The 14158-nt window shown below is 47.2% G+C and overlaps 1 protein-coding gene across 1 annotated transcript in view; it reads left to right on the top strand.

Annotated features, from left to right (window-relative positions):
• The window catches only part of LOC127552088 (core histone macro-H2A.2), a 59910-nt gene extending 45761 nt beyond the window's left edge, over nucleotides 1–14149 (top strand). Inside the window, exons 5-9 of the mRNA XM_051982547.1 lie at nucleotides 1546–1656; nucleotides 3895–3994; nucleotides 6456–6545; nucleotides 10745–10919; nucleotides 13335–14149. Coding sequence (XP_051838507.1) covers nucleotides 1546–1656; nucleotides 3895–3994; nucleotides 6456–6545; nucleotides 10745–10919; nucleotides 13335–13500 — 642 coding nt within the window. The 3' untranslated portion in view covers nucleotides 13501–14149. The remainder of the gene's footprint in view (nucleotides 1–1545; nucleotides 1657–3894; nucleotides 3995–6455; nucleotides 6546–10744; nucleotides 10920–13334) is intronic.
• Nucleotides 14150–14158: the final 9 nt, after the last annotated feature.

Below are 14158 nucleotides of genomic sequence, written 5' to 3'. Positions count from 1 at the left end.
AAGGATTCGAATTGCAAGACGTGTCAGCCTTTAGGGACTGAGCAAGATAAAGTAGCCCAAGTTCATAGGCTCTGGAGTTGAATCTAATTCAACCTTCCCTTTACAAATGGGGAAACTGAGACCCAGAGGAGCAAAAGGATGGGCCCAAGGTCACGTTTAAGTGCCAGACTTAGGCCTTCTGACTAATATGGGTCCCTTCGGCCATGCTGTCCCCCACTCCAGTGAGAACAAAATACATATGGCCACCTGCCCCAGCCATTGCTCTTTGCCTCCAGGCAGGGGGGGAGAAGTACCCAAAGGACCTCAGAGGCCCTTCCCACCTCCAGAGCCTATAATTCCATAAGCCTGGCCACCTGCAAGTCATTACTCTGATCTGCAGTGGGAGAAGAAGCACATGGCATGGTAGAAAGGGAGGGATCAGTGTCTCTGATTAACTTCTTCAATAAGGGCCCTCCTCCCCTTCCTTCCTCCCTCTTTTCAGTAAAAGAAGAAAAGAAAGATACTCCAGACATTGTTGGCAGGATAGAGTGTGAAATAAGGATGGATGGGGCAATGGTCTCAGATTGCAGTGAGCCTTGAATGAGTCTCACAGGAATCTGAATAATAAAAGAAGAATAATAGAAGAAATTAAGATTTTTTAGCAAAATGCCCTCCTTTATTCTGTCCTTGTCTCCCTCCTTCCCTTCTCCCCTACCTCCTTTTCTTCCTTCCTCCTTTCTTCTTTCTCTCTCTTCTTCCTTCCTCTTTCACTCCCTCTTTTCCTCCTTCTTTCTTCCTCACTCCTTCTATTCCTTCCTCCTTTCTTCCATTCCTTCCCTCCCTTTCTTCCTTCCCTCCTTTTGTCCACATGGGGCATTATACCCTTACCTATGGATGCTCTTAAATAACTTTTTTTTTTGAATCACTGAACCCTCCCAAGGTATCTTGGGGGTTTATGGGCTAGATTTCTTTCTTAAGGACGAGGCTTTAAATCCAAATCACCCAAAGTCTCTCATTGATTGGCCAACAAGGGGTCCCAGGCTAAGCCCCCTTGGTCCTAATTTTGGCCGTGATTGCCTCAGAGTGAATGTATACAGCAGTCGTGGCTGACCAGAAATCTTGAACCTCGTCACCATCCAGGCTGAATTGTTTCTGACTAGTAAAAGCAGCCATTCTCTGCCTCGCTTCTTACCCAGCCTTAGTCTGGTACAGCATCAAACTTAGACCAGTTAAAGACCTCCGCTTAAAAAGGCCCAGGTCTCCCCCTGCACCCAGGGCCACCACCAGCCTCCTGCTCTCTGGCCACCGGACCAGAGGGCTCTGGAGGGGACAGTGAGGCCGGTGACCTTGCCCAGCCCTCCCTCCCTTCAGTCCAACTCACTTGCGTCATGGTGTCGCCTCCCCGACATCATGGTCCTCTTCAAGAACGAAGGACAAAACACTCTTTGCCTCAATCACCAGCCCGAGCCCTTTTTAGCTCAGCTAGTAACAGCAGAGGTAGGAACCCTACGCAGTGTGCCCTGGCCCAGTCTCCCATCTGTCTGTCCTTCTGATTTCCCTCAACAGTCCAAAGCAAAAGATGGAGACAAAGAAGGAGCCTCGAATTCGACATCCGAAGATGGGCCTGGGGATGGATTCACCATCCTTTCTTCCAAGAGCCTTGTTCTAGGGCAGAAGGTAATAAAACTAGTCCTAGTGTGAGGTTGTAAAAACAACCGAACTGTACAACCTGTTCATCAGCAGGTAGGTCTTGCCCCATGCCACACAAAACCGAGCCGGGCTGCCCTGGATTGTTCGCTTTTATAAATGGGAACTATGCTGTAAAAGCCAAAATTGTGTCGCACGGCAGTCAGCCTGTGGGCAAAAGTAAAAATGGGCATCAGACAGGTAGATAAATCAGTCAGAACTGTGGCTTTCTTAGGAAACCCCCAGACACACACACAAAAAGAATGGTCTGTCTCCAGGTCAGCCTCACGCTGCTTGAGGTAATTAGTTTGGGTTTGGGTTTTAAGACAGAAAATAGAAATATGTTTTATTAAATATCCCTTGTGTTAAAAATTAATTATTCAATAGGAAATCAATCTGTTCTCTGCTCTTTGAAAAGAAAACAAATGCATTTTAAACGTCTTGGAGAACGTGAAAGCTGCCCGGCCACATATGCAAATTCACATCCATAATGTAAACTGAGAAGGCAGTTTATCTGGCAAGTCATGAAATAAGATGCCTTCGGAAACGCACAGTTATCAAAGACAGCTTTGATAGCAGTCTCTCGGCGGCACAGCACGTGAAGGCTGGAAGGACTTAGAGAAGGCGAGGACCTCAGGCATTGATCATGAGGGAAGGGACTGGAGGGAGGCCCTTGCCAGGGGTCACCCAGCAATGAGTGGCAGGGCCAGGAGGTGACCCCTGGGGGCAGGCTTCTCCCACCACCACATGATGCCTCCGTGTCCCTCCTGACAGTAGATGAGACCCCATGGTAGGAAGGGCGATCCCATGGAACACCTCCTAGCAGCAGCTTCTTTCTCTGCTGTCCGTAAAGATTAGAAATGAAGGCGAGAGCTTCTCGCTATTTCAGAGATGTGGAGAGGGAAAGCAGGGAAGAGGGAGAAAGGACGCAGAACCTGCCAGGCTGAGGGGAGCCCTTTTGCTCTCTGCTTTCATAGGAATTAGGCCACCCTGTAGGAGCTCCCATTTTTCTGATGTTTTGAGGTTTATAAAGTATTTTTCTGCAACTACCCTGTGAGACGGGAGGGACATTAGTGTTCCCAGTGTACAAAGAGGAGGAAGAGGAGAAGCAGTGGTGGTGGTGGTGGTGGTGGTAGTGGTAGTAGTAGTAGTGTAATAATGGTGGTGGTGGTGGTAATAATAGAAGGAGTAATAGCTGACAGGGAGAGAGAGCATCAAGATTTGCAAAGCCCTTCACATTTATTACTGTCTTTGAACCTCACAACCATCCTGGGGTAAATAGTACAAGTATTATTGGGAGCAGCGAGGTATCACAGTGGCTAGAGCACTAGACTTGCAGTGAGGAAGACCTGAGTTTAAATCCATCCTCAGCTATTTCGTAGCTGTTGTGGCCCCTGCCTCAGTTTCCTCAGCTATAGAATAGAGATAATAGCAGCACATCCTTTTTTTGCTGGGTTTTTGTGAGGATCAGATGAGAATAATAAAGTGTTTAACAAAGTACCTAGAACAGAACAGGCGCTATATAAATATTATGTTATTATTATTATCACTTTACAGACAGTAAATTCTTCTTAAATGTCAAATAAATTAAAAAACTAAAAATTGAAATGCTCAGTAGTCCTACTAACTGTTAGTAGGGGAGAGAGCTGAGATTCAAATCTCAGGTTCTTATGAGTCCAAGATTCCAACCATTTACGGAATAAAGCTGAAAAAGTATTTCTTTCTCAACACACAGATGAGCCTTCCAGTTGGGTGGCCCAAAGGACAAAGTACTAGAAAGGAGCACGGTCAGAACCCCAGAGCCCTCAAATTCAGTAAAGCAAAGTCGTTTGTTGGCTCTGTTGGGCTTTCCCGATAGTGTCTGTGTTTGGAGGAGGAAGGGGCTAGAATTGGGGACAGAAGAAATGGCTCTTCTTCCGGGACTGGTCAAGGGGGTGCTTGACTGGTGCTGGTGTTCAATGGAGGTTCTCCTGAAGGTGCTCTCTATGGAAACAGAAGAAAAAAGGGGAGGGTGGGGCTAAGAAGCCCTTTTCCAGCAGGAGAAATCATTAGTCCTGCTCTCTTGGATGTGCACCAGGTGAAGCTTGTAGGAGACAAAGCAAGGCTGGTCTATAACGCCAGTCACTGAATCTATCCGTATGAAGATTAATGGTGAATCGCTCGGGAGTAAACCAGGCGCTTCCGTTCTCATCGAACGTGGTCCATATTTCCCTCTTTCTCCTTCCCCAGCTGTCCCTGACACAGAGCGACATCAGCCATATTGGCTCCATGAGAGTAGAAGGCATCGTCCATCCGACCACAGCTGAAATAGACCTCAAGGAAGATATAGGTAAGACTCCTCCAGGTTCACGTTAACGTTGCTGAAGTCCATTGTTAGGAGGTGGCTGACGTGGTTCGCCATTTACGGTGTGGAGCAATGAGCCCACCTTTGCCGAACAACCAAAGATTACATAGCAGACGCTTTGCCCAGAACTGCCTCGCATTTTAGCTCCAACTGCCAGCTTATGTTCACTATTACCTAGCACTTGTCTTTCCATTTACAGCAGTCATTTTTATATTTACTTTCTGTGTATAATTTCATTATTAATGATAATGATTAATGATAATAATAATGACAAAAAAAATTAAATTTCATTTAAAGTATCAAATACTCAGAATGGAGTAGGAATAAAAAGAAACAGATATCAAAAGAATTAGGTCATGATTGTCATTTGTTCATTCAATAAGCATTTATTAGTGTGGAAATATATATATATAAAAGAATTGCACATGTTAACCTATATTGGATCGCTCGCTGTCTAGGGGAGGGAGGTGGAGGGAAGAAAAGGAGAAAAAAATTGAAGCACAAAGGTTTCGCAAGGGTGAATATTAAAAACTATCTTTGCATAAATTTTGAAAATAAAAGGCTATTGTTTTAAAAAATGAATAAAAGTAATTTTCCATATTCGAAAAAAAGCATTTATTAGGCAACTACCGTGTGCTAAGTGAGATTCAGTGTCTAATCCTGGATGGAGCAGTAACCTTGAAGTCCAAAGCCCGGGTTCAAAATCGCATTTCTGACACATACAGGTTGAGTAGCTGTAGGCCAGTGACTTCAATTCTCACATTTATTGCTAGGATTTACAATTTTATGATAGTTCACTGGACCGAGTTCCAGACCTGGAAGCCAGGAAGTCCTGAGTTCAAATCAAGCCTCAGATATTTACTAGCTGGGTGACCCTGGGCAAGTCACTTAATCCTGTTTGCCTCAGTTTCTTCTGCTGTAAAATGAGCTGAAGAAAGAAATGGCAAAACACCAGTGCCTTTGCCAAGAAAAGCCCAAATGGGTCACAAAGAGTTGAACATGACTGAAAAATAACAGAATCATAAATAGTATAGGTTTTATTATCCCCTTTTTACAGATGAGGGAACTGAGACTCAGAAAGTTTAGTGGCTTAGCAATGTTTAGCCAGGAAGCAATGGAGCTGGGAACTAACGACAGATCTCTCAGCTCCATGTTTGGCGTTCTTGTGGGCTCACTTGGAAAGAGCAAAATCTGTTTTGTAATCATGGCTTAATTTCAATTAAATTTAATTAATTAGTCAATTAATAGTTGTAAAAATAAGCAATTTTCCTGGTATGGCAGTTATTACAATAACATATTAAGAGTTAATCTCAGCTATTTTGTTAATTTACATGATTAAATCAATCTAGAGGAAGCCTCATTCTAACTTTGAATGTATAAGGGACTCTGACAGGTTGATGTCCAAGGGACTTTTAGAAATCATGTGATCTAGGGGTTCTTCACGTGGGGTCCACAGGCCTCCTGAAGGATCATCCAACCCTGGATACATTTCAGAGAACTTGGGGAGGGGAAGAAATACATCTTTCTTTTCAGCAACTTCTAACTGAAATTGAGCATTTCCTTTAAGTATTTAGAAACATCATCCTGAGTCGCTAGGCTAAGTCATTTACAAATATGAGCTTGTTTGAGGCTCACAAACTCCATGGGAGGTGTTGCTATCATCCCTCCTTACAGTTGGGGAAACTGAGGCTAAAGGTAATGACTTGTCCGAGATGACCCAGCTGGTCCGTGTCGGAGGCCAGCTTGGAAGTTGGGTCTCCCTGACTCCAGGCCATCCCTCTATTCTGATTCTGATACACAGAATCCCTTCTTTGTATAGACGGATCTGTATATAGACAGCCATACAGAGTGCAGACCAAGGACCCGCTCACAGCTCCAAAGGCCCTCTCATTAATGAACTTTGGCTCCAGAGTCAGAGAGTGCCGGCTCCAGGTCCGGTTCCCAACTGTTACCCAGTGTCCCCATGACTGTCTGAGTAGACCCTTCTCGGGGTCTTCCTTCCTTCCCCTGCAAAGCGGGAGAGTTTAATTAGATGAAGAAACCTCCAGGCCCAAATCCTGGGATGCCAGACCGCAGAGGTGTCACATAGATGCCCCGTGTCCATTCGGTATCGCCTGCTTTGGCCAATCTGTACACATTTATTAATTGCCTACTGTGTGCCAGGCAGAAGTCAAAAGTTAGCCCTTTACCTGAGAGAGTCGAAGAACTGGACGCATACAAGACGCAGGACAGGCATGCATCACGGAGAGCCATTGCCTGCCCGGTGCCCGGCTGTCTGGGCTCGCCCCCTTCCCACGGGGTGCCAGGCTAGCCTAAGCTTCCCAGGCCAGCCCGAGGTTCCAAGGCTACTTTTCTGTGGTTGTTGGAAGAAATCTTATTTCTCCTTTTTTCTTCCACTGAGTTTTCAAGAAGGAAGAACTGGATGTCCCTCTTTTCTCCTCTGTAGGTAAAGCTTTGGAAAAAGCTGGTGGGAAGGAATTCCTGGAGACGGTCAAGGAACTGCGCAAATCCCAAGGACCCTTGGAAGTGGCTGAAGGTAAAGCCCACCCGGCTCTGGGGGGCGATTTGCCCATAAACGTGGGGGCAGTGTGCCAGAAACCCTCCCCCTCGGTTCCACCAGATCCATGTGGACTGTTCTTGAAGGCGCTTCTCTATTAGGAAGTGAAGTGTGCCCCCAGCTGGTGTAGCCCGTGACCCGGGCCCCCTGGGGTCCGGGGCTCCCCTGGCCCCGTGGACCTCCCTGTCTCCTGGGAAGGGAGCTGAGTCCGCAGTCTCCGGATTTGGAGCCCGAAGCTCGGCTCTGCCATTTCTGCCTGTGACTTTGGGCAAGGCGGGTCACCCCTCTCGGACTGTACCTTCCTGGGGCCCCTTCTGGCTCTAGTCCTGTGAGCCTGCACTTAATTTAGGAAACAAGACCCGAAGCCCCCTTGTTATGCCACCGCGAGCCCGAATCTGGGCACTGTCGCCCCTCAGGAAACCTTTACCAGGCACTAAGCCTCCCCGGGCCCCGGTGGCAAGGGGCCAGCTCACAGTCAGGGGGAGGGCTTAGGGCCGGCGTCGGCAGGGCCAGGTGAAATGCATTCAGAGCAGGGAAGTCTGGAATCACCTGATAAATGGGGGTGGGGGGTGACGGCGCCGTAGCGGTGGGAAGATCCACCCGTCTGGCCACATTCTACCTGAAATAATTCGGTGTAATTGTGGTTGCTTTCACTTCCATATTGGGGGCCAACTAAGAATCCTTTCTAATTCCGTCTGCTACGGCGTGCAGGGATTGGACCGCACTTCTGTGTACTTGCACGTCTGGCAGAGCAGTGTTGGGTCAGCAGTCAGAATATAATAATAATAATAATAAACATTCGTGTAGCTAGATTCTGTTCAGCGACCTTAGCCCACGTTCCTATTACACTATTCCAGGGGCAGCTGTAGCAGGGCCCGGAAGTCAGGAAGACCTGACTTCAAATGTGGTCCCAGTCCCTCACATTGACTACCTGGGCGCTCCCAGGCCAGGCACTTAACCGACTGCAAAAAGCAAAACAAAAAACGCCCACTGTTTACAATGCATTTTTCTCACAATCATTCTGGGGGAGGTAACATATTGGGGCCATTTCGCAGACAAGTACACTGAGGAGTGAAGATGTGCAATGTCCATTTTTCCTTTCACAAGGAAGCAGAACTGAGGTCCCCTAATTCTTCCCGCCACATCCTGCAGGGATCGGACGGCACTTTTGTGTAGTTGGACATCTGGCAGAACAGTGTGGTCCGCAATGAGAATAATAATAATAATAGTAAACCTTTATATGGCACCACCATAAGCCAGGCACTGAACCGTGTTACAAATATGATCTGCTTTGATTCTCACAATAACCCCTGGGACGTAGGTACTATTATTAACCTCATTTTACAGATGAGGAAACTGAGGAAAACAGCAGTTCAATGACTTGCCCAGCCTAAGTGTCTGAGGCTGGATTTAAGCGGAGCCATGCTGACCCAGGTCCCGGGCTTTACCCCCTGAGCCACCTCGCTGCCCGACACTGACTCCTGTCAGAATTCTGCCGGCTCAGCCATTTTCCTAATGTACTACGGTGATGGTGTCGCTTAATTCTCGAAATTCTAGTAACAAACGACATTAACACTGTAAGGTGTGTGTGTTCATCGTCCCCTTTCAGCCTCCCCGTGACTTGTAAGGTCAGTGCTGCAAGCGTTGTGTTAGCCCATTTTACAGATCAGGAAACAGGGGCTCAAAGAGTAAGTCACTTCCCTGTGGCCATTTAATCAGACAGCCAGCATTTATGAGGCACTGGCTATGCGCCAGGGGCTCTGTTCGGCCCTGGGGATACAAGGGAAGGTCTCAGTGGTTTTTGTGTGAACAAGATCGGAAGCTTTTTCCTCACCTGAAAGTTCCACTTAACCCTGAGGGCAGACAACAGGACCCGGAGCTTGAAGCAGCCTTCCGTTGGGCCTGGGCTGCTTTGGTCACAAATGAATACAGTGGATTCTGTGCCAGCTCCGGCTGCCCTGAAATGACTGGCACTGGGCAGAACTCCTGGGAGGGGCTCAGAGCAGTCCGGACAGAGCTCTGGCGCAGAGCATTGCTCGGTGAGAATCCCACCTATCCCACAGCACCCCGAAAACGCCCGAGCCACCCCAAAAATGCCCGAGCCACCCCCAAAACACCCATCACTCCAAAAACACCCGAGCTACCCCAAAAATGCCCGAGCTACCCCACCCATCACTCCAAAAACACCCGAGCCACCCCAAAAATGCCTGAGCCACCCCAAAACACCCATCACTCCAAAAACACCCAAGCCCAGTCTTTAGGGCAGCACTCTCTCAACATCGATGGCACCCAACACCAACTGTGTAAGGCTGGCACACTCCCCACAAGCACGCCCCTCTTGTTAACGTAGTTAAGTCCCTGGATTAATTCCATCCCAGGGCAGCATGGAGAACGAGGGCTTTTCCATTCTCCTGGGAACAATACAATAAGCAAGGACCTTACTGTGGAAGCTGTTGGGAGTTCCTGGACATAGAGTGGGTGATTCCAGGGAGTTCCTCTAAGTCACAGAAATGACTGATTAGGGGCAGCTGGGCTGCTGCACCCAAGTCAGAGGACCCGAGTTCAGATTCCGGCTCCAGTGCAGTTGGCCGAATGGGCAGACCGCTTCCCCTTTGGGCTCCTCATCTGTAAAATTAGGGAGAAGGATAAAGGCTCTCCGAGCGTCCTTCCATCTCTAAATCGCTGCGTATTCCCCAGCCTGGGAGAGAGGGACTCCTGCCCGTTTGACACAAAACGTTTCAAGTGAACCCATAAGATGGTTTTTATAGCCTGCAATGCAAGTCTGACTAAGTTTGCTACGAGTGTCCCCTGGGAAGTGGGCCCGATCTCCCCCTCACGGAGCAGCCAGAACCCCAAGAACTCTTGCCAAGCCAGATCCTGGAGGCTGAGAAATATCTTGTGGCTCCTGTTCCGGGACATAGGGGCAGGCCGGAAGGAAACTCATCGCCTGGGGTCGTAGCCAGAACTTGGGGTCTGACAGTGGCTGTAGCAGTCAGTGAGCCAAAAGAAAAATAAAAAGATTCCGTGAGCCCAGCACCAGTTGTGTTGTTCAGCCCATTTATTCAGTCACGTTTCACGACCCCATTAGCAGTTTTCTTGGCAAAGATCCTGCGCTGGCTGGCCATTTCCTTCTCCAACTCATTTTACAGATGAGAAAACTGAGACAAACAGGTGAAGTGACTTGAGCAGAGTCATTCAGTGTCTGAGGTCAGATGTGAATTCATGAGGAGTTTCTCTCATTCCAAGCCTAGTCTCTAGCCACCTGCCAGAATGTTTTGTTCTTGGTCAGTTGTGTCCCACTCTTTGTGACCCCATATGGGGTTTTCTTGGAAAAGGCTAGAGTGGTTTGCCATTTCCTTCTCCAGTTCATTTTACAGAGGGGGAAACTGAGGCAAGCAGAGCAAAGTGACTTGCCCAGAATCACACAGCTATTAAGTGTCTGGGACTGGACTTAAACTCAGATTTTCCTGATTCCAGGCCCTGTACTGTATCTGCTTTGTGACTTTTAAGAAAATAAACTTTGAGATCCTTCCCTGAGAGTAAGGGCAATTTCATTTTTGTCTTTGCACCTCTAGTACTTAGCTCAGAGCCTTGATAAAATATCTCTTCAATTATTAAACTGAATTTAAGTTGAAAGAGGATAAACTGAGGTTACACAAAAATCATAACTTGCCCAGGGTCACATAGCTAGGAAGTGTTGTATCTGAGGTGGGATTTGAACTCAGATCCTCCTGACTTCAGGACTGGTGCTCTATTCACTGCTGCACCTAGCTGCCCCAACAATAACATTTTATAACATTCATATGTTGTTATAAAATCATTAAAATGGTAACATTTAAGATACAGAAAAAGAGAGAAATGATTTATTTCACTAGTGCACATTTAATTACCTTATTTGACATTGATCAGTGGGGCTTTCACTGTTTGAAAGTGCCTGCCCTCAGGGAGCTTCCCTTCTGCTGCTGGGTGAGAAGGTGAGTACAGAAAAGTATAAATAAGATATATCACATGGGGGTTTGGGTGGGGGAGGGAACCGGCACAGATGGAATCTTAGGTCTCGGGCGCCCTAGTGACCGGCCCCACCCCAAGCCCCCCTGGGGCTTCAGTGACTCCCCAAGGTTTGGGATGAAGACCTCAGAGATAACGGTCCCATTTCTCACTCCCCTTGTGTGCATTAGCCATCGTCAGCCAGTCCAGTGGCCTGGCAGCCAAATTTGTCATCCACTGTCACATCCCTCAGTGGGGCTCGGACAAGTGCGAAGAGCAGCTGGAGGAGACCATCAAGAACTGTTTGTCGGCCGCAGAGGACAAAAAGCTCAAGTCGGTGGCCTTCCCGCCCTTCCCCAGCGGCAGGTGAGACCCAGGCCCGGCACAGTCCCCCGGCCTTATTCATTCGTCCCTCGGTCCCTTCAGTACAGGAGCCAGATGGGCCTGGCGATTCTTAGCATATTTTAAGTGTCCCAGAAAAAGCACAACTTCCTCATTAAGAGCAGGATCCAGCGGCACGGGGAAGGTCCTCCGGGTCAGCTCTGAAGCTGCACAGACACGCGGCACAGACATGCGGCACAGACAGCTGATGCTGACTGAGCAGCTATTGGCTCAAAGCACCAGGCAGCAACGCCCAGGCTGGTCAGAAGATACCGGTTCTAGGGCTAGAAAGAGGGAGGAGGGTGAGGAAAGTACAGACACACGGAGCCACCGAGAAAGTTGTCATCAGAAACCCCAAAGGGAGCCTGTCTACCCCAGAGAGGTCTGTAATTTACTTTCCTTGTTACCAAGGCCTGAGCAATTTATGAGAAAATGTCATCAGGATCAGACAGAGAGATAGAAATAGATGGATGCATGGATAGAGAGATGGAAGGAAGGAAGGAGGGCGGGAAGGAAAGAAGAAAGGAAGGAAGGAAAGAAGGAAGGAAGATACATAGCTAGGTGGATAGATATGCAGATAAGTAGATAGATATGGATGGAAGGGATGGAGAGATCTAAATGGATGGATATATAAATATAGATAGATAGATGAATAGAGATATATAGATGGATAAATGGATAGATATAGATAGAGGAATGGATGGATAGATAGCGAGATGGATAGGTAGATAGATGGATGGATGGGGGCAGTTAGGTGGTGCAGTGGATAGAGCACCAGCCCTGATGTCAGGAGAACCTGACTTTAGACACAACACTTCCTAGCTGTGTGATCCTGGGCAAGTCACTTAACCACAACTGCCTCAGCAAAAAGTAAAACAAAAAAAAGATGGATGGATGGATAGGTGAATATAGATAGCTGAATGGATAGATATAGAGATGGATACATGGATGGGTAGATAGGTGAACAGATAAAGAGATGGATGGAGAGACAGATATATATAAATGGATAGATAGAAATATGGCTGGACAGAAAGGTAGATAGAAAAGATGGATAGATAGAAAGACATAGAGACATAGACAGATGGATAGTCTACTCTCTTGAGAAGGTCCCAGCTCTGAAAGCCCCTCAAAGTCCTGCCTCAGTGTCCTCATTAGGTCTTCAGAAAGAAGCATTTCAAGTGACAAAAAATCGTAGGAAAAGGCTGGAGCAGAAAGGGAGCCAGAAAGGGGCTGAGATCCGGGTGTGAGTCCCAGCTCTGTCCCTTCAACGCTTTGATTTCCTCGTCTATAAACTGGAGAGAATACATCAGCCCCTGCCCACCCCGCAGGATGGCTGGGGCAAAGCACTCTGGAAATGGAGCTCCATCTAACGCCAGTCAGGGAGAAGGTTCAGGACCTATTTCATGTGAAAGGCCGGGGCTGTTGGACCACAAAGATTATCACACTGTAAGTGGCCCGTCACTGCTTAGGTTAGCTTAAGGGACCTGACCTGGATTTCACTGGCCAAGGAAAGAACCTTCTACAAAACAGCCCATAGAAAATTCCAAGCTCAGAATAAAGAGGCCGTGGCTCATGTGGAAATATTTTTTGGTTTATTTATATATTTGATTTTTCTTGCCTTCTCAATGGGTGGGAGAAAGGAACAGGGTCAGGGAGAAAATTTAGAACTGAAAATAAAATTGAATTAAATAAGAAGGCCTGGTTGTGAGTCCTGGCACCAACTGGTGACCGAGCAAGTCTGCCTTGATGGTAGCTAGTTTCCCCAAATGCAAAGTACAAATAAGAAAGACATTATTATTCTTATAATACTCGGACAATCTTCAGTAGAGGGTGGTTGTGAGAAGAGCACTTGGTCAGTATATAGCTATTAGTGTTACCTTTTTTACATTTCCCTCTCTCTGTCCTATGGGATCATGGAACCCCGGATCCTGAGCAGCCAGGGGGCTCTGGGCTCCCACTTGATCCAAGGCTGCTGAAAAGTAGAAAATGCCTGTCCCCATTTTACAGAAGAGGAAACCGAGGCCTACGGAGGGCAAAGCTGCCAACATGACTTAGCCTTGCTCTCTGAGAGCAGCGACTCAAAATGCTCCATCTTCGGGTGTTTTTGTGGGCAAAATGTCACTGCCTCAGAGGCGCTCTTCTAGCAGTGAAGCATCAGTCACCAATAGCTCTAGGAGGGCACTTCCTCCCCATCACACACACACACACACACACACACACACACACACACACACACACACACACTCACACATATTTATACACACACATACTTAGACCCACACTCAATATATACACTTACACACACCATACACACATTCACACACATACATACACTTATAAACACACATCTCATGCATACACACATTTAATAATTGTGCTTCCTCCCCCCTCTTTATGCAGAAACTGCTTTCCCAAACAGACTGCAGCCCAGGTGACCCTCAAGGCCATCTCTGCCCATTTCGATGACTCCAGCTCCTCATCCCTGAAGAACGTCTACTTCCTGCTCTTTGACAGCGAGAGCATCGGTGTCTACGTGCAGGAGATGGCCAAGCTGGACATCAAGTAGCCCTCCGCAGCCAGACCCTCTTTGTTTTCTCCCTCCACAGGGATCTGAAGAGATTCGGCTTGGAATAAGAGTTGGGCATTGATTTAAAAAAAAAAAAAAAAAAAAAAAAGAGGGAGAGGGTGGGAGATGGAGGCAGCCCCAGGTGATGGAGAAGGAGCACTCCCCACCATGAAGAGGGGGGAGCGGTTTGTGCTGTTACTTATTCCAATCCTCCATGAAAAGTGCCCGCCCCATTTTCTATTCACCTTCACTATCCTCCGTCCCACATTATCCCGGCCCCTCCCCGGGATCGCTACGCGTGTGTCTTCTTGTCATTTTAGAACTTATTTTCCAAGGACAGACCTCGTTTTAGATTTGTAGCATTGACTTTTACAGGCAAAAAAAAAAAAAAAAACTTTCAAAATTCTTAAAAAAAAAAAAAATCTTCTGTTCTTCTTTCTTTTTCCAAGAGGGGAGGGCATGACAAATGACTTTGGTTTCGTATGTTGTCTACATTCCATGTCGGAGAGACAAATCTGAAAGACATTTTTCACTTGGTGCTTTTCTCCAATGTTTTCTCCCCCTAATAATCTCTGTAACTTCTGATAATGTTTCTCTTCAGGCTTGTTTTGTTTTTTAAGGAAAAAAGAAAAAAAAGGCAAAAAAAAGATATCCAGAG

This window comes from Antechinus flavipes, chromosome 2 (genome assembly GCF_016432865.1).
Source record: "Antechinus flavipes isolate AdamAnt ecotype Samford, QLD, Australia chromosome 2, AdamAnt_v2, whole genome shotgun sequence".
Taxonomy (NCBI): domain Eukaryota; kingdom Metazoa; phylum Chordata; class Mammalia; order Dasyuromorphia; family Dasyuridae; genus Antechinus; species Antechinus flavipes.
This window is presented reverse-complemented; position numbering and strand designations above follow the sequence as displayed.